At 34.8% G+C, this 25,719-nt stretch overlaps 1 protein-coding gene across 4 annotated transcripts in view; it reads left to right on the forward strand.

Annotated features, from left to right (window-relative positions):
• HNRNPLL (heterogeneous nuclear ribonucleoprotein L like) overlaps positions 1-25,485 on the forward strand; it is a 39,504-nt gene extending 14,019 nt beyond the window's left edge. The window contains exons 3-13 of one of the 4 annotated variants that reach the window (XM_059078821.2): positions 3,937-4,174; positions 5,835-5,915; positions 7,980-8,081; positions 8,169-8,241; positions 12,523-12,594; positions 17,272-17,489; positions 19,375-19,496; positions 19,953-20,154; positions 20,824-20,881; positions 20,972-21,070; positions 23,736-25,485. In XM_059078821.2, the coding sequence (XP_058934804.1) occupies positions 3,937-4,174; positions 5,835-5,915; positions 7,980-8,081; positions 8,169-8,241; positions 12,523-12,594; positions 17,272-17,489; positions 19,375-19,496; positions 19,953-20,154; positions 20,824-20,881; positions 20,972-21,070; positions 23,736-23,791 (1,321 nt within the window). In that variant the 3' untranslated portion in view covers positions 23,792-25,485. Of the gene's footprint in view, positions 1-3,936; positions 4,175-5,834; positions 5,921-7,979; positions 8,082-8,168; positions 8,242-12,522; positions 12,595-17,271; positions 17,490-19,374; positions 19,497-19,952; positions 20,155-20,823; positions 20,882-20,971; positions 21,071-23,735 lie in introns of all 4 variants that reach the window. The other 3 variants (XM_059078822.2, XM_067007764.1, XM_067007763.1) reach the window with 3 other exon arrangements.
• The last annotated feature ends 234 nt before the right edge of the window (positions 25,486-25,719 follow it).

Below are 25,719 nucleotides of genomic sequence, written 5' to 3' on the forward strand. Positions count from 1 at the left end.
TGATTGCTTCAATTTTATAAAAATTTATGTGGAGTTTTGAGTATTGAAAGGATGGTGAATAAATAGATGGGTAGGGAGTGATCAGAGGTTCCACCAGAGGAATCATTGCTTCAAAGGAGTAGGGGTTGTGTTACCTTCCATCATGGGATCTTTTTAATTAATTTCTTTGGTGACCTCATTGAGAGATGGATGACTTAGCAAACTTGTTACCCTTAACTTATGTACCTCAGAAACCACTGTTAACATATTGTTGATCCTTGGAGGTACAAATTGGAAATCTACACAGGCATTAAAAAAGCCCATTTCTTGAAGTATCACTAAGATAACTGTATCACTTCTTAGTCATTTGAGTGGGTATTGGAAGTTAAGTTTGTCTGGACAGTTACATAGTATTGAAGTAGACTCCTTAGACTATATTTATTTAGACTTGCATGTTGTTGCTAGTCTAACCCAGTCACTATAAGGACCTTCTAGGTGGTGCATTGTCTCATGGAATTATAAAAAGATGGTTATCTCTGAATTATTACTTTCTTCTGTTCTTATATATTTAGGGTTTTTTAAGTTATTTTCTTAGAGCCAAGAAATACCAAAGCAATGTCAGAAAACAAGTTGATGAGCAAATACAGTTGGAAAGTTTAGGGAAATAATAACTATTTTGATATTTTGATGCTAATTATGACCATGACCTGAATGTTGGGGATTAAAGAAATAGAACTATTTGTTTAAGTTTGTAAGTAATTTGAATTACTTCTGAGTGGCCAGTCCATTTTTATTATTTTATTTATATACTTAAAAAATTTTATTTATTTATTTGGTTGTGCTGGGTTTTAGTTGTGACAGGCAGGCTCCTTAGTTGCAGCTCGTGGACTCTTAGTTGCAGCACACATGTGGGATCTAGTTCCCTGACCAGGGATGGAACCCGGGCCCCCTGCACTGGGAGCTTGGAGTCTTATCCACCGTGCCACCAGGGAAGTCCCAGTTTTAGACTCTATACTGTTCCATACTTAGTCTACGGTAATGTGTTCCATATATGAATTTCATTTAGTTAATTTGCATAGTACATCGTTCTGTCCTCAAGATTGGTAGTTATGTGGATAGAAAAGTCATGAAATAATCGGAACAAATTAGTGTATAATTACGAGCTTAATTGGAATAAATATGTATAATAGGAGTTTCAGTTGTGTGGAATGATCTTGAATAAGAGGTGGCTGCTACTAAAGCTAAAAGAGCCTTGAATAGCCTCCTATGAGGAGTAGGTGTTTTGCTTCAAAATGTTGCATTTAGGGCTTCCCTGGTGGCGCAGTGGTTGAGAGTCCGCCTGCCGATGCAGGGGATACGGGTTCGTGCCCCGGTCCGGGAAGATCCCATATGCTGCGGAGCGGCTGGGCCCATGAGCCATGGCCGCGGAGCCTGTGCGTCTGGAGCCTGTGCTCCGCAACGGGAGAGGCCACAACAGTGAGAGGCCCACCTACCTCAAAAAAAAAAAAAAAAAAAAAAAAAGTTGCATTTATAGAACCTTTCCCTATTTTTTTATTTGTTGATTTATTTAGTGTGTGTGTGTGGGGGGGAATTATAAAGATTGTATAGAAACTGCTCGTCTTAAATAGGTGAGTCACCGAGTTCAATATATAGTAAGTTGATACTTAAAAACTAGATGTATAGGAAAGAAGTTCAGAAGAAACTATAACAAGATCTTGAGAATGGTTGTGTCAGGATAATAAAATTGCTATTTTATTTGTCTTTATTTAATCAAAATAATATTTAGAAATATATACTGAGTCTCTTTTCCTCCCTTCTCCCCTCTTATTAAAGGAGAGGATGCTAGGTAGTGATTAGCTATACCAGTTTAAATTTTAAAACAAAACTTTTGGGACCTAATTTGTGTAGTAAATCTCTTGCTTCCTCCTGTTTTTATTTAAAAATTAGTAAACATGTTTTAAGCTATAAGTTGAAAGTACCCACCCTACCTACCATGTTCCTTAGACTTTTTGTTTATTTTTTCTCTCTTTGGTCTTCCAGTCTTTCTCATACTAATGCTTTTTAAAATTTTTTTAAAAATTCTGTGCCAAACAATTTAAGTGGATTCCAAAATGTCTTTGTGACATTCAAATTTTGCCTTCCCTATCTTCATATGATGCCACTTTTCCTGGATAACCTGTTTAACTTTTAGCTCTGTGCTTCTAGTTTACTTATAGTAGTTATTGACAGCACTTTTTACTACAAACAGGTGAGTCTATTTTAATAGGCCAATAAAGAATTTAAATATTTGGGGGCCTTTATAATTTTTCTGTGTTTCCAAAGCACCAAAGGGCATTATTAACATATTTACTTGGTGATATCATTTAGCTATAAAACAACATATTTGTGAGAGGAGAATATTTATTATTCCTTAATTTCTTTAGCATAGACCTGATTCCAGGGTTTTCTATTTTTTTGTATGCAAGACTTTAGAACTTCAGCTAGGAGTTTGCGTTTCTAAAACGAATGTTTCTCTCTGGGAATTTATATCTTGCATTTATAAACTAATCCCAGGCGTTATTGTTTCTGTGTTTTATACTTTAATTTTGAATGATGTGGGTTGAGAGAGCTAATAAGCCTCATAGACCAACAAATATTGATTGAATACCTGCCATGTGCCAGGCTCTGTTTCTAGATTCTGAGGATGTAAAGATGAATGAGGCAAGGCAAGCAATATGTATGCAGGAACTGTAATCTTGATGATAATCCTCCCAGTTGTATAAAGAGGAAGCTGAAATTCATAAGAAATTACATAACTTGCCAGGCTACAAAGTGGTCTGTTTCTTACTAAGAAACACTTGCTAGGTTTTGAAGTTCAGTGGTTGGTCCTGGATGCCTGATTGAGAAGCAGTGCTGTCACTGAGTACGTGAGCTGATGTTATTTCTCTGGCCTTCTGCTATTATTAAAAGCACATTGATTGTATTTTAAAATATTTTTAAGGTCCTTGTTCCTGTGAATAAAGGACATGTTTTCCTGTTCTGATCCATATGTTCTGATTTCTCGCTAACCTTCCTTCCTTCATTTCTTTATTTTTCATTCCATGTATTAAAATATATTCCCCTTCCCAAAGAGTATAAAATGAAGAGTAAATACTTCACTGTCTTGGCCATAGCATCCACGATTACCATATTCTAGTGAATATCTTTTTATGGATTCTTTAATATTTAAAAATATTTAAGAATTTTAGAGGAGATTATTGTATGAAATTTGGTCTGTTTGTAGTTGCTTCTTTTTGTCTTTTGGTTCTCTGTTTTTAGTAAGACAAATGGAAGTGTAGTCATTTCTTAGTGTGGCTCTTACTTACTTGCAAAATTCAATAGAGGTGGTAGTTTCTGTTGTCGAGGAGACCCATCTGCTAACCTTCTCTTGAGTTTTATCTCTGTTGATTTCTTAAAAAAAATTTTTTTAATTGAGGTATAGTTGCTTTACAGTGTTATGTTAATTTCTGCTGTTCAGCAAAGTGGCTCAGTTATACATATATATTCTTTTTCATATGTTTTTCCAGTATGGTTTTTCACAGTATGTTGAATATAGTTCCCTGTGCTACACAGTAGGATCTTCTTGTTTCTCTGCTGATTTCTGTATCTAGGTATTTTCTAATGCTGCTTGGAAGTGGCAGCCTGAGGAATAAACTGGATGTCCTTATTAACAACTGGTAACAGAATTGTGCTTGAGGAGGGCATGAGGTAGTTAAAAGCTTTCAATCACAGGAGGAGGAGGTTTCAAATATGTACCATCTACCTGGTATACCACAATTTATTTGGATAATTTAAGAGTTGACTAATATTGGATACAGGTAGTGAAGACTACTAATCTGTATGATTTGAGACATTTTTATTAAAGTCTGCTTTTACTTGATTGAAAAAAATAATGTTAATTGAACTTGCTATATTATTCTTTCCCAATCACCCTTTCAGCTATGTGATGATGATGCCATTTAAGCGGCAGGCTCTAGTGGAATTTGAGAACATAGATAGCGCCAAAGAATGTGTGACATTTGCTGCAGATGAACCCGTGTACATAGCTGGTCAGCAGGCTTTTTTCAACTATTCTACAAGCAAAAGGATCACTCGGCCAGGAAATACTGATGATCCATCAGGAGGCAACAAAGTTCTTCTGCTGTCAATTCAGAATCCTCTTTATCCAATTACGGTGGTATGTATTTTAGTAAGACTAAATTAAAAGTGATTTTGGAATTTGTCTTGAGTGACTAATCTGTAGTTTTCTTCACTGCCATATAGATATTTGAAAATAGTGGATTTTTTAAAAAGAATTATTAAATTAATTTTAATTTTGACTATCAAGTTTAATGAACAAAGACATGGTGAGCACTGAAGCTATAAAAAGGTCAGAAGCACGGTTGTCATAATTAAATAAGCACATTTAATTTTTAAATTAACATCAGTGTTAACTCTCTTTCTGTTAATAAAGCGTTAGACGGACTTGGTAGAAATGATCCAAGAAATCTCTCTCTAATATGCCAGTACATGTATTAAGAGCATCTACTAGGTAGTGACAGAATTCCATAGTACAGTAAGATACATTTATCATTATAAGCTGTTTAGAGATAGCTTGTTAAAAACTTATCTGATTTACCTAAAAATTCCCTTCTTCACTCTTTAGAAAAGTGATATTAAAATGTAAAAGGGGGCTTCCCTGGTGGCGCAGTGGTTGAGAATCCGCCTGCCGATGCAGGGGACACGGGTTCGTGCCCTGGTCCGGGAAGATCCCACATGCCGCGGAGCAACTAAGCCCATGAGCCATGGCCGCTAGGCCTGCGCGTCTGGAGCCTGTGCTCCGCAACGGGAGAGGCCACAGCAGTGAGAGGCCCGCATACCGCAAAAAAAAAAAAAAAAAAAATGTAAAAGGATTCATGTTCTTGAACCAGTTCAGTTTTCTACTTCATGATAATCACATGCTGTTTAATAATAAACTAGTGATAAGGACACTGGATTTTTATAATGAATAAAATATCACAATAAGAGGAACTTCATTTAGTATGATTTCTAGTAAGGGTATATGATATTTGGACATAAACTTAAAGCATAAGGCACTATGTAAATTTAGTTAGACATTATGTATCTATTTACTTTTGTAATATATATAGACTTATTAATAAACTATTAATATATTTACAGTATTTGGTATTTTGGGAGAAAGAATATAACTAGTACAAGTACTCCGATTTGTTTACTGTATCCTTAGTACCTAATGGTGTGGCTGTGTAATTGTAGGTACTCAAATTTTGAAAGTTGAAGAATTGTTCCTAAGTGGGTATTTAGGGTTCTCTCTTAGATGATTCAGGCATCTTGTTTGGTGAAATTTAACTCAATATAAATGATCTTCCCTGGGTCTTTTATCTATAGCCATTGTCCTTGAAAATAAATACTGAGTTGTTCTACTACTACTCTTTAATAAATATTTATTATTGTAATTTAAGCGATTATAGTATTAAACATTTCAGAGTCACATTTGGAAAAAAACAAAATGATTACAGCTTTGGTTTATTAATTGTGTATTGTCAGAGATTCTTTTACGTACCTGTTAAGAAAATAAAAATTGAGGATTCATTTAGGAGATTAAAAATAAGTAATGCTTTTCAAATGGTTCATTGGAAGTTCTCTAATGTGGGTATATTGTGTAGGTGATGAAATAACTTTAGATTTATTAAAATGTAACAGTTTTTAAAAGTTTAATTAGTACTTAACAGAAATGACATCTCGACAGGTTTTTTTTTAGTAAAACAAAATAGAGTATAGCTTTATTATTTTTCTAAGTATAAAACGTGATGAAGTCTTGTTTTCTTCCTTCATAGGATGTTTTATATACTGTATGCAATCCTGTTGGAAAAGTGCAACGTATTGTTATATTCAAGAGAAATGGAATACAAGCAATGGTTGAATATCCTTTATTTGTAAATTTTTTATTGATGTGTATGAATACTGTGTAATATAGATCTTATTTTTTCCTCTTTAATCATTTCTAGACGAGTGGTGTTTATTCTCCCCACTGTCCCCTGTATCTATTTGTCTTCGATTTAAAGAATGAAACTGCAGTACCCACAGAGAATTTTACTATTTTTGATAAAATAACTTGCTACCATAAAATAGTCCATTGTTTCATCTTACAGCGTGCTTTGCCTTTTTAATGAGGAAAAAATAACACTGTTTAATAATATGTTCACTTGTACCTTTTTGAAATTTTTCCCAAATGGACTTTTCTGAATCTCTCTTTAAAATAGGCAGCTTGGAAGCATCAAAACGTTGGAGTTAAAAGACCATTTCTTGGGCTTCCCTGGTGGCGCAGTGGCTGAGAGTCCGCCTGCCGAGGCAGGGGACACAGGTTCGTTCCCCGGTCTGGGAAGATCCCACATGCCGTGGAGCAGCTGGGCCCATGAGCCATGGCCGCTGAGCCTGCGCGTCTGGAGCCTGTGCTCCGCAACGGGAGAGGCCACAACAGTGAGAGGCCCGCGTACCGCAAAAAAAAAAAAAAAAAAAAAAAAAAAAGACCATTTCTTGCCTTTCTTCGTTGAATCTTTTAAATGGTCATGGTTTATGTAAGACCTGCTTCCCTATGTTAAATTTGTTATATATTGAGTAAAAAGAGCAAGTTGCAAAATAGTACATATAGTACAATCCCATTAAAAAATAATACTTAAAAAAAAACCCCTAACGTATGTGTACACGTGTAAGCATAGAAAAAGGTTGGGATATACAACACACGCTTTTAAAAAAAAATTTTTTTAAATATTTATTTATGGCTGCATTGGGTTTTCGTTATTGCACACGGGCTTTCTCTAGTTGCGGCGAGTGGGGGGCTACTCTTAGTTGTGGTGCACGGGCTTCTCATTGCGGTGGCTTCTCTTGTTGTGGAACACAGGCTCTAGAGTTCAGACTCAGTAGTTGTGGTGCATGGGGTTAGTTGTTCCGCGGCATGTGGGATCTTCCCGGACCAGGGCTGGAACCCGTGTCCCCTGCATGGACAGGCGGGTTCTTAACCACTGCGCCACCAGGGAAACCCTATGGCAAACTCTTTATGGTGCTTACTCTGGCAAGTTGTTTTTGCTTTTTTTTTTTCCTACTAATTTTGTGGTTTGATTTTTTTTTTTTTTTTTTTTTGGTGGTACGCGGGCCTCTCACTGCTGTGGCCTCTCCCATTGCGGAGCACAGGCTCTGGAAGCACAGGCTTAGCGGCCATGGCTCACGGGCCCAGCCACTCCACGGCATGTGGGATCCTCCCGGACCGGGGCACGAACCTGCGTCCCCTGCATTGGCAGGCGGACCCGCAACCACTGCGCCACCAGGGAAGCCCTGATTATTATTATTATTATTATTTTTTTTTTTTAACAATTAGAAACTTAAGTAATTTTAAAAAACTAGTAAAACGAAAGATAAAGATTATGAACTCAGCCTTCTCAGAAATATATAAAAATCAAGTATTTCTTTTGTATTATATTGATTCTTTGTAATGTTCTTCCTACTTTATTTATTTAGTTTTGGCCATGCCATGCAACTTGCGCAGCTTGCAGGATCTTAGTTTCCTGACCAGGGATTGAACCCGCGTCCTTGGCAGTGAACATGTGGAGTCCTAACCACTGGACAGCCCTGTTCTTCCTACTTTAAGAGTAAAATATTTCCTGTTTCAAGATAGAAAGCTGGCCTTTGCTAGGGAATGGGACCATGCTCCATGCTCCCTCCCACACACCCCAAAACCCCAGGTTATAAAGTACTTCTGATGACCTAGAAGGATTAATGCATTATAAGTACTTTTGGTTGTATTACGTTTTCTTTGGTACCCTTGATCTTAAAAATAAATTCTCCTACTAAAATTCATCTAGAAATTTTATTTGGTAAAGCATTTTCAGAAGTGAGAAAGTTATTTCTCATTTTTTTCAGTCCATTTCTTATGGAGTGAATAATGATAAATTTTGGACACCTTAAACCAAATTTCCTTAATAGAGCTTATGTTTGAATCAGTTCTTTGTGCCCAGAAAGCTAAAGCAGCACTCAATGGAGCAGATATATATGCTGGATGTTGCACACTAAAAATTGAATATGCAAGGGTAAATATTTTTTTTCAACACTTCACCAAAGAAATATATATGCTTTGGATATACAATTTGAACTTACTTTCTTTTTAATCTTAACAGCCAACTCGTCTAAATGTTATTAGGAATGACAATGACAGTTGGGACTACACTAAACCATATTTGGGAAGACGAGGTAAGTATTTTACACATTTTAGATGTACTTACATCTGCTGTCGAATTTTTACATGCAGTTAGAGTCCTTTTTCCTGAGATGAGCTAGTTCATTCAAATGATGAAAACCTTGTTGGTGAAGCTTTTGTTGCAAAAGACCTTGTAATGCTGGAAAAGAACCTTGAACATTAGTGCCCCTTACTGGTATGTACTGAGTTATTTATATTTAGTTCAACAAGGAGCCCACACATACAGGCACGCCCGCAGTTCAAGGACTTGCATTTCTCCAAGCAGCTCTCTCTCTTTGGAGGAGAGGAAACTGATTCAGAATATTACTTACAAACTGCAAACTTGCACACTGCTTCTCTATGGAAAGGACTTTTCCCCCAAGCTGGACGAGGCATTAAGAAGGATAGAGGACTCCAGCAGGCTGACTCTACACTTCATCACGCACAACATCGGCATCAGCAAAAAGCCCTCTGAAAAACTCAGACTTGCAATTCACCTTGACTGCATACTGCATGCACCATCACCCCAAGTTTTTAAAGGAGGACACTTAACAGTACTTCAGACTTGCATGGGATGACTACCATGATAGACTGTGCCCATTTATTCAAGTTGTATGTATATATTGGTTTGACTTCCCTTAAGGTTTCAGTTGTAGAATTTAAAACTTTTCACTGACGGATACTAGATTTTATCTACAATGTTGTAAATCTTAATGCCCGTTGCTGTAACTGTTAGCAGCTTAGATTCAAATTGTTAATTGACAAATAACCAGGGCCAATTTATCTATAGGTCTTGGGAATTATAATGCTCAACCAATCCACACAGATATTAAAGATAAAAGGATTAGAAAGGTGCATACTTGCTGCACTTAAGTTTACTTTCTTTTTTCCCCCTCAATTGTGGACATTGAATAGAATAACATAATAATGAAAAGATGCATTATATGTAAAAGACGATTTTCTGTGTGGTTTGATTTTTGTAAAGTGGCTGTTTATAAGTTGTCACTTTTTGTAACAATTTAAGGTTATCACTCATGTTAATTTGTGTAACTAGAAATTTTGACATTTCAAATGTAGGTGGAAGTACCATGTGTGTTCAAGGTAGAATATATTTAAACTTGATAAATCTGAAAATAGGAGCATTTCATTTGAGATGCCTTTTCACCTATAACTTATAAATGCTAGATTTCATGAGCATAGATTTGACTGATAAAATTGTTCAACTAACTGTATGGCAATTCTGGAATATACAAATCAAAATGTGGATCTTGTAAAAACAAGGGGGCTGCAGTATTGGCTACATCTCAACTACAATATCAGTGTCTGAACCATGTGTTGGAAAAACTCAACAAGATGAGTATGTCTGTAGAAGTCAGTAAACTAGGAAAAATTTTTATGGCATCCACAATATCTTGGGCAGTAGGGACTCCATAGTGCATGTACTCTTGCCAAAAGAAAAAATGAGACAATGTGGTGATCCTTTGCATGTTCGAATATTTAGGACTTTTGGATGATTGGCCCCTTTAATTCTTAGTTCTCAGGAAATCATCTTGCCTTATGCATGGGGTTGCAGACAGGTTTGTTTGGTAATGCAGCTTTGGCTGGACCCCACATTTTTCACTATCACAGAAATCTGCTTGGCAGAGGCTTGGTACAGTTGAATACAGTATTGAAAAACAAAGCCTTAGTACTCAAACAACAGAACAAGTGGTTGATGAGAAATCTCTCACTTCTGTTAAGTTACAGTTACTGAATATTCAGTTTTGTGTTTTTTTTTAACTAATTTGAAATAGTGAGTTTTGGTTATATTTTTCTTAATGTCTCTTGAAACATTTATAGGTATGCTTCTTATTTTAATAGTGCTTATTCTTTTAAAAGGTCTGAATTTTACAAAAGCCAGCTTAGATTTTTATACAAGGAATTACAGTCAGAAAGTTTAGAAATGTGTAAGGTATATATTTAAATAGGGAAATATAATTAAAGGAGGTAAAACAGTTAGTTATTTATGCTTTCAAGGGAAAATAATTGTTTTCTAATTCCTTACAGATGGATACTTGTCTGTATAGCAAATATCATATGGCAGTTTATGTTTTTGTTTTTGTAGTGACTTTAACTTCCACTCAAATTGATAACTGAATTATAACTTTTTCTACCAAAAAAAGAGTGATTTTATAAATATAACCTCATTTCAAAAAGTTCTTTTCAGCTCAAATTACGTTTTAGTGCAAAGAATTCATATAGACTCCAGAGAATCCCTCCAGAAATGTTAAGCAACACTTGTGTATGTGTGCATCTTTTGGGGGAGAAAAGGTCCACAGCTTCCAACAGATTTCAGACTGAATCCATGAAAGGTTACAAACCACTATTTATAGACCGATACATTCAGTGTTTGACTCTTCCTCACCCTTCTTTATGTGACCTTATATTAGGTAGTAAATGCTTCCAATAAAGAGAATTATTGAATAGAAATTACCATGAGAAATATATTATGAAGAGAAATTATTAAAGCGAAGTAATGACAATGTTTGGCTGAAAGATACCTTGGAGATCATCTACTCTAACTTCTTCATTTTATGAATGAAGATTGTTTCTATGATTATATAGCAAATTACTAGTTAAGTTGAAATTTTATGATTCCTGATTCAGTGCTCTTTCCTTTATAGCACACAGTTAACTATATCAGTAAAACTAAGCCATGAAGACTTTATGGTGGTTTTGGTTTAAGATTCTTAGATCAGATAAGGACTTATATTTAGCATTTGGTGGCATGCTTAAGCAGAGGAATGTTAGCAGAATAGGATAGCAGACTGGATTGATTGAAGAGGAGTGAGACTTAAATGATGATACTGGAAGCTGTGTAATGGAAAGAAGGAACTGTGAATGTTTAGACTGGAGAAGAAATGACTTTGGGGAAATGGAGGATCATAATAACTTCTAAGCATCTGAAAGGGTTCTCGGAGAAAGACTAAGTAATGAGTAAGGCCCTAAATGGAGTAGAATATATGTAGAGGACAAATTTCTGTACAATATAGAAATCAATTTTCTCATGATTTAGAACTAACTGAAAATGTAAGGGAAAGTAGTGAGTACCTTGCTACCAGTGTTGGGTAAGCAGAGCCTAGATGGTCCCAATTGATGGTCTCAGGGATGATGATGTAAAGAGAATTTAACACTGAATAAAAGTTGAACTAGATGACCTCCTAGGTCCCTTTCAGTGCTATGATAACTTGGAGTAGGTAATTAAAACAATATTTCTGTAGACTGAAGTGAAAATTAAAGTATTTCTCATCTCCCATAAACCTCATTTGTTTAGGTGACTAAGGATATGTAGAAAGCCTTTCTCTTTGAATTTTCAAAGATGAGAATGATCAGACTCTTCAGATACATTAAAAAAAAATCTTACTGAACACCATAATTTGATCAGCAAACTTTCCCAAAGTATTATACAATGATTTTTAAAATTTACTAACATAGGATGTGCTATTTTAGAAACTTAGAAGTAATTTTTTTATTGATGTCTCAGATTTGGGAAAATTGGCATGCCTTCCCTAAAAATGTAGTTAGCATAAAAATTATCCTTTAGGAGTATTGTAGTACTCTCGTCCAATAATGTAGCCCCCTTGGTTAGCTTTAACTTGGCATATTTAAACTTTGGGGAGTGCTTCTAGTTCTGCCTGGTGTTAAGGTCTATAGACAATGGCCAGTCCATGACACAATATGGACCAGTGATGTGAAAGTTTCCAGTTCTCCAGTCAGTAGGTGTTTGTAAATATGTGTATATACATACAAAATACTCTGTGTTTACTGATTGTGAAACCATGTAATACAGGTTGTTGTTGGCTTATGCTGAACTTCTTGAAAGAAGCCCACTTTGAAAATGTGTTGCTGTTGAAGCTAATAGTATGCATCAGGTACTGTCTTTCAAAAGTACTGCACTTAAAGCTTGTTTTAAAGACATGTATTGGTAAAAACTTCTGTACAGTGTCAAACTCTAGCATTGTGTACATCACTTTCTGAAAAGTATCCATTCTTTCCTTTAATTTGAAAGTGTGATTGTATTTGGCATTTGCCAAAAAGATATTCTCAAGTTAAGTGGAATTTGTTAGATAGAATTATTTTCTTAAACTTTTGGTGTTTGTATTTAAATTGGATATGAATGGATGTTTAACGTTAACCAGGAATCACATTTCTCTTATGAATTGTAATGGATGTTTTGAATGGGTGTTTCCCATGTGAGAACTCTGTTAAGTACTTGGGTCAAAATTGTTAAAACCTTGTTTCTACTTTTGTGTCAGATAGAGGAAAGGGTCGCCAGAGACAAGCCATTTTGGGAGAACACCCTTCTTCGTTTAGACATGATGGCTATGGTAAGTTTGTCAAGGCAGAAGGAAGTTAGTATAGACAAACTATTAGAATTTTTGCATTTCTGATGAAGAATGGCACAATTCTTGTCTCTATTTTTCCTGCTCACCTGACTTGGTTTATGGGATCAGTCCCTTATAAATGTACTCCAAAGGAGTTGTCCCAAATCCTTTATTTTCTTAGTCTATTGTTATATCACATAATCTTTGAGATAAATGAGAGCTATTGTTTGGGATTGAAAGCTTTTTTACCATTATATTTTGTTTTGTTTTGTTTTGGCTTTGGTTAGTAAGGGGCTCTAGTCTGTCAGAGGACCAGAAAGAAGTATAGCCCAGTAAGTGTATTTTCTTCCAATCTAGCAGTTATGAGTAAAGAGGAATTTAGAGTAATAAAAGGCAGAGAGAATGGGGTATTTGTTGAAAGGAAATATGTTTTTGGTTAGATCCTTAATTTTTAGTTCTACAGTTGGTACTTCAGCTTTGGTTAAATTTGTATTTAATTCTTTTTTAAAAACTTGTCAGTTTTAATGTTTGCTGTGTTGATAAGTTAAGATTATGAAAGCTAGAGTAATAATCTTCCCCAGGAAGAAGTTAGGTATCAGACTGTTGTCTTTGTTAAGTAGATGTTGAGAATTGTTATTGATAAAAGTTTAAACTGGTTATAAGTCCTGTGTTTTTAAATATTTTTTTAGTTTTTAGCAGTAGTTATTGACACACCTATTCTGTGGTTTAAAGTTGAAGTACAATTAGAGGTACTGTTAGAAGTGGTAGAAAATAGAAATTGCTATGTTGTACTCTTGGGAGTTATTATCGAAAAGCCACCAGTGTTTCCTGTTGTCTGAAATATTTTCAAATTGTGTACATGTTTGATGACCATTCTTAGCTGAGTTTTAGCTTATTCCCTAGTGTCTTTATTTGAACTACAGGAATTTATCACCCCTATGTGTGTGTTTTTGTGTGTATGTGTATTTGTTCAAGTTTCTGTGGTAGTCTGTATTGCAGAAGAGATTATGAAACAATCTCTATGTTATGTCAAAAGAGTAAGTGTGGTATAGAAGGAAAATCTTACTACAGTCGTTTTCGTGTGTTCCTTGATCATTTTTCTTAGTTGTTTCTTTAACAGAGTAAATATTAAATACGGTCATACAAGTAGTTTTCTGATCCTGCAATGAAGAAACACTTGTTAGGAATCTACTGTGCATTGTATAATGGAGGATTTCAAAAGAATGGCTAATCAAAGTTTGTAGTATAGTTGTAGAGTGTATAAATGTGTCATGGCAGTTAGCTTAAGGCCAAAAATTGGTTAAATGTTCCGCTAAAGGGGGTTAGAAAAATCTGTGAGCATATAAATGAAGGACAAAGAACTCGTAGTAATGTTGACACAGACCGTTTTCTCAGTATGGCTTTGCAGGTTTGTCTTCACTTAATAAAATACAAGAAAAATTGCATAAACAAGAATATGTTATATGCCCTAGAAGAACTTTATATTTTCTAAAAGCCTATTGTGAAGTTCTTTGTCAGTTTCATGCCCTTATTTATTTAGAGTGTTTGTGTGTGTGTGTGTGTGTGTGTGTGCACGTGCATGCACATGTGCATGTGTGTATAAATATTAAAATATAAGCTTACTTAAAGAGGTGCAAAATTCTTTGGAATGACATTTGTTAAACAGGGATCATTCAGGTTCTGGAGAGTCCTGCTGAGGAGGAATGGTTATGGTGGGGTTGTGTAGGGGCGTCCGTTCTGAGCTATGTCCATTGAAACATTTAACTGAGGAAAATCTGTTCTACTTTCCTAAGGAAGTAAGCAGAACAGGATACAGGAGATAGTGATAAATAAAGATTGACTGAGGAGAGAAGTAAGATGAGGAAATGGGGGAAAAAGCAAAGGCGACAGTGGGTGCTTATGATATCAGCCTTTTTACAAATGCTTCAAATCACAGCTGTGTCCCTTCAGATCAGCAGTTCAACAAAACAGATTTATTTGCATTTTAATGTCATATCATAGGTAGCTTTTCCTTTTTGATGGTATGTGAGAAAGAAGGAATAGAAAAGGTTTATTTAATAGATTAAATTTATTCACATAGTTTATTATAGCAGTATAAATTTGTGCTTTCAGAATTCTTTAGACATTTTAATTTGGGAAGCCCAGCCATGTGAGATGAACTGATAGAAGCCCTCATATTTGAAAAGTGGCAAAAAAATAATATACAGATTTGTTTGCTCTGAGCACAAGAAAAAATTCTATACTAATTGTTAACATCTTTGGATATGGTTCCTGGACCAAAGATATTTAAAGTATCAAAGATGGGAAGGGCCTTCAAAATGTTCAAGATGCTGTTTACGTAGCTTTTTTCCATATAAGTGAATTTTTTAAAACCTGAAGCACCGAGCTTCCCTGGTAGCGCAGTGGTGGAGAGTCTGCCTGCCGATGCAGGGGACATGGGTTCGTGCCCCGGTCTGGGAAGATCCCACATGCCGCGGACCGGCTGGGCCCGGGAGCCATGGCTGTTGAGCCTGCACGTCTGGAGCCTGTGCTCCGCAACGGGAGAGGCCACAACAGTGAGAGGCCCGCGTACCGTAAAAAGGAAAAAAAAAAAAAAAACCTGAAGCACCAAAACAATTTTGCATGAACTTTTTTTTTTTTTTTCCTGTACGCGGGCCTCTCACTGCTGGTCTCTCCCGTTGTGGAGCACAGGCTCCGGACGCGCAGGCTCAGTGGCCATGGCTCACGGGCCCAGCTGCTCTGCGACATGTGGGATCTTCCCGGACCGGGGCACGAACCCGTGTCCCCTGCATCGGCAGGCAGACTCTCAACCACTGTGCCACCAGGGAAGCCTTGCATGAACTATTTAGTATAGGAAGCTTTTAAGAGACTTTTAAAAATTATCTTCTTAATATAGGTAGCAATTTAAATAGTGTAACATAATTTAATCCTGGTGGCCCAACGTCATAATTACAAACATCAGGTATTCTTTTGCACTGAATTTAATTGTTACCTATGGCAGTAGATTGCAAGAGTTTTTGGACCTTGGTCAACTTAAGCAGAGTGTAAGTTTCCACTGCTCATCTACTGTACATTTTTCCACTTACTGTGAAAAAATTTGCTGATAATAGTGTAGTGTCATTACTAACAAATGGTAGTAGTAGGGGTAGGGCTGGGTGGAGTATAATATGCATGTGTATTTTTGCAATAAGGGTAAGAATGATTGATATTTGACCCCAGTATATGTATAATAGTCTAAATTAGAGGCCAAAATACATAATTACAAGTAACTCACCATGAGCTATATTGATTGTCTTGATAAACTAGATTACCAGCAAGAACAGTTGAAAACCGTGACCCATTTAAGGCAACACTGATGATGATGTATTGATAAAGTATGCCTCCATAAAATTGCAGGAATTTACACTGTATTTGCGTGTGCTTGGTGGTAGTGTTGCTGTGTTGTTATGAATGGCAGCTATATTTAGAATACTGAATTGGAGTCCACATAAGCTGTAATAATGTGCTATGATACCAAAATATAGTAGTTCTTAGTAACTCACCTAGTAGATGACAAGTGTCCTTAGTCTAACATAAAAATGAAAGCCAGTAACATTACATATTCTTCTTGAGAAATGAGGAAAGAACTTGGGTTTTAGATTGGTTTCTTGCACACCAGGAGAATCGTCCAATGCACCCCAGAGTATGCTTCTGTAATCACTGACTCAGGAGTGCCTAAAATGTTGGTTTATATTTTTGAGTTACGTATCTCCATCTTAGTTGCTTCTTCTGAGTTCTTAGGGCCTCTCTTCTTGCCGCTGTAAATGTGCCCTGTGCAGACTTTAGTATCACAGTTTCTCCAGACTCCCTCATTCCCGTCTCTTCCATTCACCCTAGCTTTGTTTTTCCTGTTACTTCTAATCTATTATAGATGGGAAGACAGGATAAATTAAAGTTGTTTTGAACTGCTCTAGAGTTAGCAAGTTGATTCTTAATAAAGACTCTTAGTATAAGAGATGGATTTGTTTGTGTTTCTGTGACAGCAGTTTCAGATACTCAAGCATTTTTTTCTTCTGGATTCTTGATGTTGTTTCAAAAAATGGAAGTTGCTGAATAATGACACCTCTGAGTATGTGTGTGGGGGGGTTATTAACTAAATCTAGGGTTTTAGTTTCCTAAATTATAATCAGGGGAATAAAATACTAACTTGCAAGTACATTAATATTAAAATATATTAAAGGGGACAGCTTTTCAGTGGAACTAAAGATGTTCTTTTTGTTATATCTGTATTATAGTTTACTAGATTTCACTGTAGATTTTATTATATTATCCTCCAAAAGATGTTGGCAGAAGTTTTTTTTTAAATTTTGAAGTATAATTTATATATAGTGGCCCAAAGTTTTACACTGATTCCTCCTCTATCTGTAGCCTGATCTTGTATACTTTTTTGTTAAACTACTGTTTTTTAAAAATAAGGACTTAAAGCCTGGTATATGCAGGTGTGTGCAGGTCAGCGTTTATTGCATCTGGTGCAAATAAATACAGATTTTTGTTAATTCCCACAGGTTATATTTGAATATTCATACGTTTGAGTTTTCCTTGGATATACATCAACCTAGCTAATATTAAGAGTTTGTTTTTGTGTGTGGTGAAGTGTGTCTGCTAAAGTTGTGTTTTGTTTTGTTTTGTTTTGTTTAATAGGATCCCATGGTCCATTATTACCTTTACCAAGTCGTTACAGAATGGGTTCTCGAGATACACCTGAGCTTGTTGCCTATCCGTTACCACAGGCATCTTCCTCTTACATGCATGGAGGAAATCCCTCTGGTTCAGTTGTAATGGTTAGTGGATTACATCAACTAAAAATGAATTGTTCAAGAGTCTTCAACCTATTCTGCTTATATGGAAATATTGAAAAGGTGAGTTTCATTTAAAAGAATTATTATTTTTTTTTAAGTTTCATTTTATATTAGCTTCTTTTGCTAGGATATGTAGTAGGAAAATCTGAAAAGGCTGCAAATATGTGTGTCTTCTCATATTTAGGAACTGCAAGTTCTTTCAGTAATGATCCACATAAGCTAAAAATTCATTAGGTAGGAATTCTAGAAATTGTTTTTTGTAGGTAAGTGACCAGAATAGGGTGTTGGTACTAAAAATATTTTTTAAATTACTAATATAAGTAGAAGTCCAAAACAGCAAGTAGTTTAATCAATTACTAGCATATTATAGGCATAAAGCCTATATATTTTTTAATCATTTCAGAGATATTCTAACATTTAACATGTTGAACTGTGGAATTTTGAAAAAGCAGTTACTTTCTTGGAGCTAGGTATATATAAACATGTCTCAGAGTTTGGCCATAGCTATGAATTTTAGGAGAGTTCTAGATTCATATATTTGCCTCCCAAATACTAGAGTTCTAGTATCTTCTGAGGAACAACATACTTTAACCTCAGTCAGTATTTGAAGTTGATCCATTTTGATAGAATGTGTCCAGAACTTTCTGTCTGGAGGCTTACACTCAAAACGTAGCAAAACATTTAAATTTCACACATTTTGAAGATCTTTAAAATAACTTTATTTTCACCAGATAACTCTGTGGTTTCCCAGGATCTGTGATGTTTTGTTTATTTTTTTATTTATTGTTTTTTTCAGAGGTCTTTATTTATTTTTGGCTGCGTCGGGTCTTTGTTGCTGCGCACAGGCTTTCTCTAGTTGCAGTGAGCGGGGTCTACTCTTCCTGTGGTGTGTGGGCTTCTCATTGCGGTGGCTTCTCTTGTTGCAGAGCACGGGCTCTAGGCGTGTGGGCTTCATTAGTTGTGGTGCACGGGCTCAGTAGTTGTGGCTCACAGGCTCTAGAATGCAGGCTCAGTAGTTGTGGCACACAGGCTTAGTTGCTCTGCGGCATGTGGGATCTTCCTAGACCAGGGCTCAAGCCCGTGTCGCCTGCATTGGCAGGCAGATTCTTAACCACTGCGCCACCAGGGAAGTCCTGTTCAATGTGTTATTAGTGTTAGTGGTACTTAATAGCTATTTAGGGACTTTCCAAGGTGTAGGCACTATGCTGAAAGATAGTCATACTTTATTTCATCTAACCCTTACATACCCTTTAGCATTATATACTAAAATTGGAATAATATAAGAGGATAAGTATGGCTCTGTCAAAGATGTCATGAAAACTTGTGAAGTATTGCCTATTTTTTAAACTGCCCCTTCCTTGCCTAAGCCTTCTTACTGGCAGTGCTATCTCAAGGCCATCTTATATAGTATCTGTTTATTGCTTAAAGCAATAAACAGCACTCTGAATAGTTGGTAATTATTATTTACTTTAAAATTACTGATCTACCTACTGAATATAAGCTTTAAGAAGACTATGTCTATTATGTTTGCCATTAAATCCCCAGTACCTAGCACAGTATGTTTATTAGAACGTGTTAGGCACTTAATAAATACTTATTGAATAAATAAATATTGATGAGTCTGCCAAATGTTATCATTATCTCCATTTTAAAAGGAAGTCTGTGGCTCAGAGAAGTGAAGTAAATTACCCCAAATCACACAATTAATAAATAGCAGAGCCAGGGCAAGCCTATGCTCTTCTTTAGTGTGCTGTACAATAGAATTGTAGTCTTGCATTTAAACTTTATTGAATTTTGATAAGAATGTCTAATAGCAGAGCAGAATAAAGTTAAGATTCCAGGTGATCTTCTTTATTTGACATCAACCACCTATAGTACCTTTTAGAAATTCTATTACTGTAAAAGGGAATTAAATGTTCACCTTTTTGGGATTTTGTATTTACAGGTAAAATTTATGAAGACCATTCCTGGTACAGCACTGGTAGAAATGGGTGATGAGTATGCTGTAGAAAGAGCTGTCACACATCTTAACAATGTCAAATTATTTGGGAAAAGACTTAACGTTTGGTAATTATTTATCTTAAGTGGTAAATTTAAAAAATATTTTCCTTTTTATTAGAGACATTAATTTCCATTTCAGAATATCTGAAACTAGCAGCTATAGTGATGTCATTTTAGACACTTAGGGTTGTATAATTTAGATTTTCCATATTACTTATACCTCGTTTTAGTTTTATGGTCATAAAATAACATGTTAAAATGAGCAAGTTTTTAAAATTAAAGTTGTCTAATATGAAAATATATTCAATAGATTTTTTCTTTCTAAGTGATGTCTAAACTGTAAGAGTGATTATAACTCAAACTAAATTTAAATATTAGTAAATATTAAAACTGTAAATTGCTACATATGCCTTTTTTGTTAAGATTGATACAGGCCTATATGTTAACATTTTGAGACTGCCTACTTGCTGCTTTTTATCTAACAAAGGTATGTTCTGTACCTCTTTCCTTTCCGATCTTTAGTGTGTCTAAACAACATTCAGTTGTTCCAAGTCAAATATTTGAGCTGGAGGATGGTACAAGTAGCTACAAGGATTTTGCAATGAGCAAAAATAATCGCTTTACAAGTGCTGGCCAAGCATCTAAGAATATAATCCAGCCACCCTCGTGTGTGCTGCATTATTACAATGTTCCATTGTGTGTCACAGAAGAGACCTTCACAAAGGTAGGCACTGGAATACAAATTGTGTAGAATGTTCCTATTTTAAAATATATCATGTTTTAGCATCATTTTAAGGTCTTGCTCTGTTCATCTTCGCTTTTGATATTATTGGTATTCTGTTACTTTTTTGGTACTTAATATAGTACATCCTTTGCCCATAATACTTTTCTGGCCTCCATCCTTCACTGGTCTCTTTGTTGTTTTGTGGCTCAGTTGTTTTGAGAGTTGGAATTAGAATGAGGTACCCTTAGTCCTGCATTCAGAAAGTTCTTTTATCATGTCCTTAGATCTCACCCATAACAAAATTTTATATATCCCTGCATTTTTCCCTAACTGTAGGAAATGCTTCAGAAAAGAATTGATTTTTCTGGAACAGTACTCTCTACTTTAGGTACTCGATAAACCCTGGTCAGCTTTGAGAATATATATTTCAGTTACAAATCTTGTTTTTATTGTACAACACTAAAATTATATACGTAGTTTATAGGATATCACTATTTTAATTGATTTTCTCATGCACCTTGTTAATCTAAAAACATATTTGATTTAATTCATTCATGCCATACTCAAAACTTAAAATGCTACCATAAAGTTTACTTTCTGGGGGGAAAAAAGGGTGTAGGAATCTTATTTTGGCTGTATTTTTAATGGAGTTTTACATTTCTTTGACAGTTATGTAATGACCATGAAGTTCTTACATTCATCAAATATAAAGTGTTTGATGCAAAACGTAAGTGCACATTTTCTCTTTTCAAGTTTCCTGGTTAATTTGATGATAAGCAAATAACAACTGGATTTGTGTTTCTTTGTTTTGTTTTAGCTTCTGCCAAAACACTTTCTGGGTTGTTAGAATGGGAATGCAAAACTGATGCAGTAGAAGCCCTTACAGCACTAAATCACTACCAGATAAGAGTTCCAAGTAAGTAAAATTGTGTCATAATTATTCAATGGGAGTTACCATCAGAAACATTGTCGATAATTTAAAACTAATATTTATTGGTTGTTTTTCAATACAGAGGAGTTTGAATTTTAAAAAGGCATATAAATCCCACAACCCTCATAGTTCTTATATTAGTTACCTATTGCTGTCTAACAAATTATTGCAATATTTAGCAGCTTAAAACAGCAAAACATTTATTATCTTACCGTATCTGAGGATCAGTAATCTGTGTACAGGTTCGCTGGGTAGTTCTGGCTGGTAGTTCAACCTCTCGTGAGGCTGCCTGCCGTCAGCTATAATCTGCAGTCATTTCAAGTCTTATGACTGGGGGCTGGAAAATCCACTTCCACGCTCACTCATGTGGTTCTTTGTAGGGACAGTAAGCCACGTTGGCCATTTCATGGTAGCTCTTTTCTTTCCGAATGAGTGATTCAAGAAAGATGAAAGCAAAAGGCTAACAAAACAAAAGCCACAGTGTCTTTCATAACCTAATACCGGAAGTAACATGCCATCACTTATGCTGTAATCTTGTGGTCACAGTGACCAACCATGGTCCGGTGTAGGAGGCAGGGAACATTGGGGCCATCTTGGAGGCTGACTTCCATAATTCCCGTTGATCTTTTTAGAAGAAAGCGATAAATATATATGGTTAAAAAACTCAAACAGTACATACTGGTACAAATGAAAGTTAAAGTTTTCTATAACCTTTAACCTTTCTGTCTTTTTCCTTTTATTCCTCCTCCTCAATGTATATATCTACATTTTAAAAACGTACACAAAATGGTTCTTCTGTACATACTATTGTGTGCCTTGCTGTTTTTACTTAGCATATCTTAGAGCTGTTTCTCTGTCAGCATGTGCAACACTACCTTGTTTTTTTTTTCCCCCACAGAGTAGCTATTTTTAGTAGAGATGTACCACAGTTTATTCAATTTATCCACTTCCCCACTGATGAACACTGGTTGTTCCCAATTGTGTTTTTCTATTAGTGCAGTAAACATCCTTATAGTTGCACGTTTTGTGTTTGTAGGGCAGTTTCCTCATAGTGGAGAGCATAAAGGTTTATATTTTGGTAAATGTTGTTAGATTACCCTTTAAAAAGGTTACACAACTTTACCACCTGTGGTATATGAGAATGCCAACTCTTACAACACCAAGTGTTGTCAGACTTTCCATTTTTGCAATATGATAGATGAAAAATGGTATTCCACATTATTTTAATTTGTATCAAATGAAACTGTCACTGTTTATTCTCTCTATAATGGTAAGTGGCCTCTTTTTTTACAGTGCAAAGAACACTCAAGTATTTAACTTTTGAAGTTTGTGCTGTGTAATTTACTTCGATCTTGGATGATCTAAAGAGTGTTGAAACTTTATTTTTCTAAATGATAGGAGAAAAATTATTATTAATTTTATTAGGTGTGATGATGAATGATTGTGGAGGGGGAATAAAATGAATACACACTGAAGGATTTATGGGTGGAATAACATATCTAGGATTTGCTTTAAAATATTCCAGCCCCTCAAGAGTGTGTGGAGAGTAGGTGGATGAAGTAAGACTGCCACATGTTGACAATTATTGAAGCTATGTGGATGTTTATTATACTGATCCATGTATTTTTTTATATTTGAAAATTTTCTTAGTAAAAAAAAATAAATAAGTAGGAATACCTCTTTTCATTTTACCTTTAGTCACAAAAGTAAATTTTAAATAGTGAGTCACGCTTAATTTTTGATGGAAAATTTTAAAAGACTTTATATGCATATTTGAGATATATTCAAAATAGTGTATGAATTGTAAGCTCCTTGGAGACAGGTACAATTATTTCTTTTTTTATCCTCTGCAGTGTCTTGCAAATATTTGTTGATGTATATGCTTTTTCTTTTGTAGGAATTTTTTTTCCTTAAGGAGTGATAATTTTTAATACTAAAACTCTGGTACATTAAGATACCAGAATGATTTCTGCCTGTTCTGAAAAGTTAAAGAGGAATGTATAAAATGGAAGTATTTTGTGGATTATACCTTTTTTTTAAGCAATTTTAAAATTCATATGCCCCGTTGATACTCAGAGATTTAATACTTGCTCTCCTGGAACTTTTTCAACTCATTGATATCTTCTTATACATTCCAGTCTTATCCCATTTCCCAAGCTATATTTGAATTAACTTTTATAGAGTAATTACCATTGGTAATATTTTCTGCAAAGTAGTTTTGCTGATGGACTTAGATAAGCCTAATCCTGATACTATTTATCTGTAATGAGTAATTCACTAAAAAAAATTACGGGAGCCTCCTATGTGTTAAATAATGTTTAGAACAATAGGAATGTAAAAATGGACAAAGTTCCGGCCTTCATGGAGCTTACCTGCTAGTAGGTATGAACGAAAGTAATCTTGCCCTTACCTTACATAAAAATTTTCCTTCTTCCAATACTATAAAAAGGTGAAATATTGGGTCGGTTAAAAAGTTCATTCGGGTTTTTCTGTAAGATATTATGGAAAAACCCGAATGAACTTTTTTGGCCAACCCAATAGTTTACTCTGCTAACTCAGGGTAATCATGAAAGTTTAAGGGAACTGTTAACTTTGGTTTTTTTTGTTTGTTTGTTTTGTTTTTGTTAACTTTGTTTTTTAATTTTTACAGATGGTTCCAATCCCTATACATTGAAGCTTTGCTTTTCTACATCATCCCATTTATAAGAAGAGAAGAGCATGTTAGAATTTATGTTTACCTTTATTACAACTTCAAAGCTACACTTCATTTTAAAAAAGAACTAAAATGGTTCATCTAATGTTGCCTTGCTTACTTTGATTCAATATCCTGTTCTGTAATAAATATTTTGCCTTGAGTAAATTTGTTGTAAACTTAAATATGGAATTACTTTCATTTTAAATAGATTATCATAATGTAGACTATCTACAGCTTTCTTGTAGATTACACAAATATATTATTTCTAATCTTATTTTTCTTCCACAGTGAAAATATATTTGCATTCTTAATGCTAATTATCTGCAAGTATTTTTCCATTGTGTATGAGATTAATGCAGGTGAAAGTATTGCATTTTAATATTATATAATTCCTATTATATGTTTAGATGTTTAAGTATGTTGCAGTTATTCGTATTAAACATAACTTGTATTTATTATTTTAATCAAGTTTGAGAATAACATTGCATATATTAAATTTTAAGTGCTACAGATTTAGCTGATTTTATATTTCTGAAAGGCTAACAGACATATGGATACACTTGTACAATATGCACTCAAACTTATTTAAACTGGTATTTTTTTTTTTTAAGTCATTGTCCATTTGTATTGATATGCCTCTGTTTCTAGTTCCAGTTTGGAGATTTTATAAAGTTACAACAATGAGTTAATGTGTTCATCTTCATTTGTTTCATGTGACTTGATCTTGAAAACACACCTGGTATTTGGCATTGAAATTTTAATAGAAGTTATGATTAACAGTTCCTCTTCTAGGTAATCTGAGATCCTCAGATGGGCTTTAGGGAGTCTGTGAACCCCCTAAAATTGTATGTAGAATTTTGGGTACTTGCATTTTTATTTTTTACTCTTAAATCCATCAGTAATATATGTATTTTTCTACATGGTACAAGGTATAAGGATCTAATTTTATTTTTATTCCAAACAGATATCTATTTCTTTCAATACCATTTATTAAACATTCTTTCTCCCACTGGATCTGTTTTTTTTTTGTTTTTTTTTTTTTGCTTTTTTTGGGAAAACAACAAAAAAAACCCACATACATAGGCAAGTAAGATATAAGGACTAAGCATCGTTTTGAGAGACTATACTATAACACACATGTTATCAGGTTCACAGCTTTTTAATAATAGAAAACTGATCTAGCCATTTTATTTTCATCTTTAAAAAAAGGGAGAATATGTTTTATCTACCTAGAGTAACTGTGAAGTCTATAGTTGGCAATAGCGGTTTTGTGATCCTGAGAGTTTTAAACAAATTTGTATACAGAAGTTTCATTTAGATCTTTTGAAAAAGCTTTATTTTGAATTTTAACAAAATTCAAAAAAAAGCAGTTTGCCTTAATCCTTTTAGAAATGATGCAGGGGTTTAAAAAAATTTTAAGAGCTATCGAATAGAAAGTTTAGATGGAAATTAAACACACACGTTAACATTTATTTCTCATTGAATTTTTTGACAGCCGTGGACCAATGTCCCTTTAGCCCTCTAGATTTAGAAAATCTTAAATTCAATCTAGAAGCATTTTAGACCCTTATCATGGAACCCAGTAAGTTACGCCAAAGGTAACCTGTGAATGAACTATAAATGTATGATACTGGGCTGTGTACCTAAGTTTACCTGACTTTACAATAAATGAAGCTTTTTTCCCTCTTCTATAAGTACTTTTCTACATTTGTTGCAAAATTGGTGTGTCTTAATTTTAAAAGGTAACTTGTGAGTTTATGCAATAGTTGTCTCCTTCCCTTGCCCTCCTCTGAAAATTAAGATGGATGTCAGTGTTATAGATTATTTTGTGCCTAAAATTTTAGGAGACAAACCTGTGGATGGTGACAGGGCTTATTTAATTTATATTTGCTTTAAGTAGTTTTGACTTTTAGATATGAATTCTATCTAAATGCTTTCT

This window comes from Kogia breviceps, chromosome 11 (assembly GCF_026419965.1).
Source record: "Kogia breviceps isolate mKogBre1 chromosome 11, mKogBre1 haplotype 1, whole genome shotgun sequence".
Taxonomy (NCBI): domain Eukaryota; kingdom Metazoa; phylum Chordata; class Mammalia; order Artiodactyla; family Physeteridae; genus Kogia; species Kogia breviceps.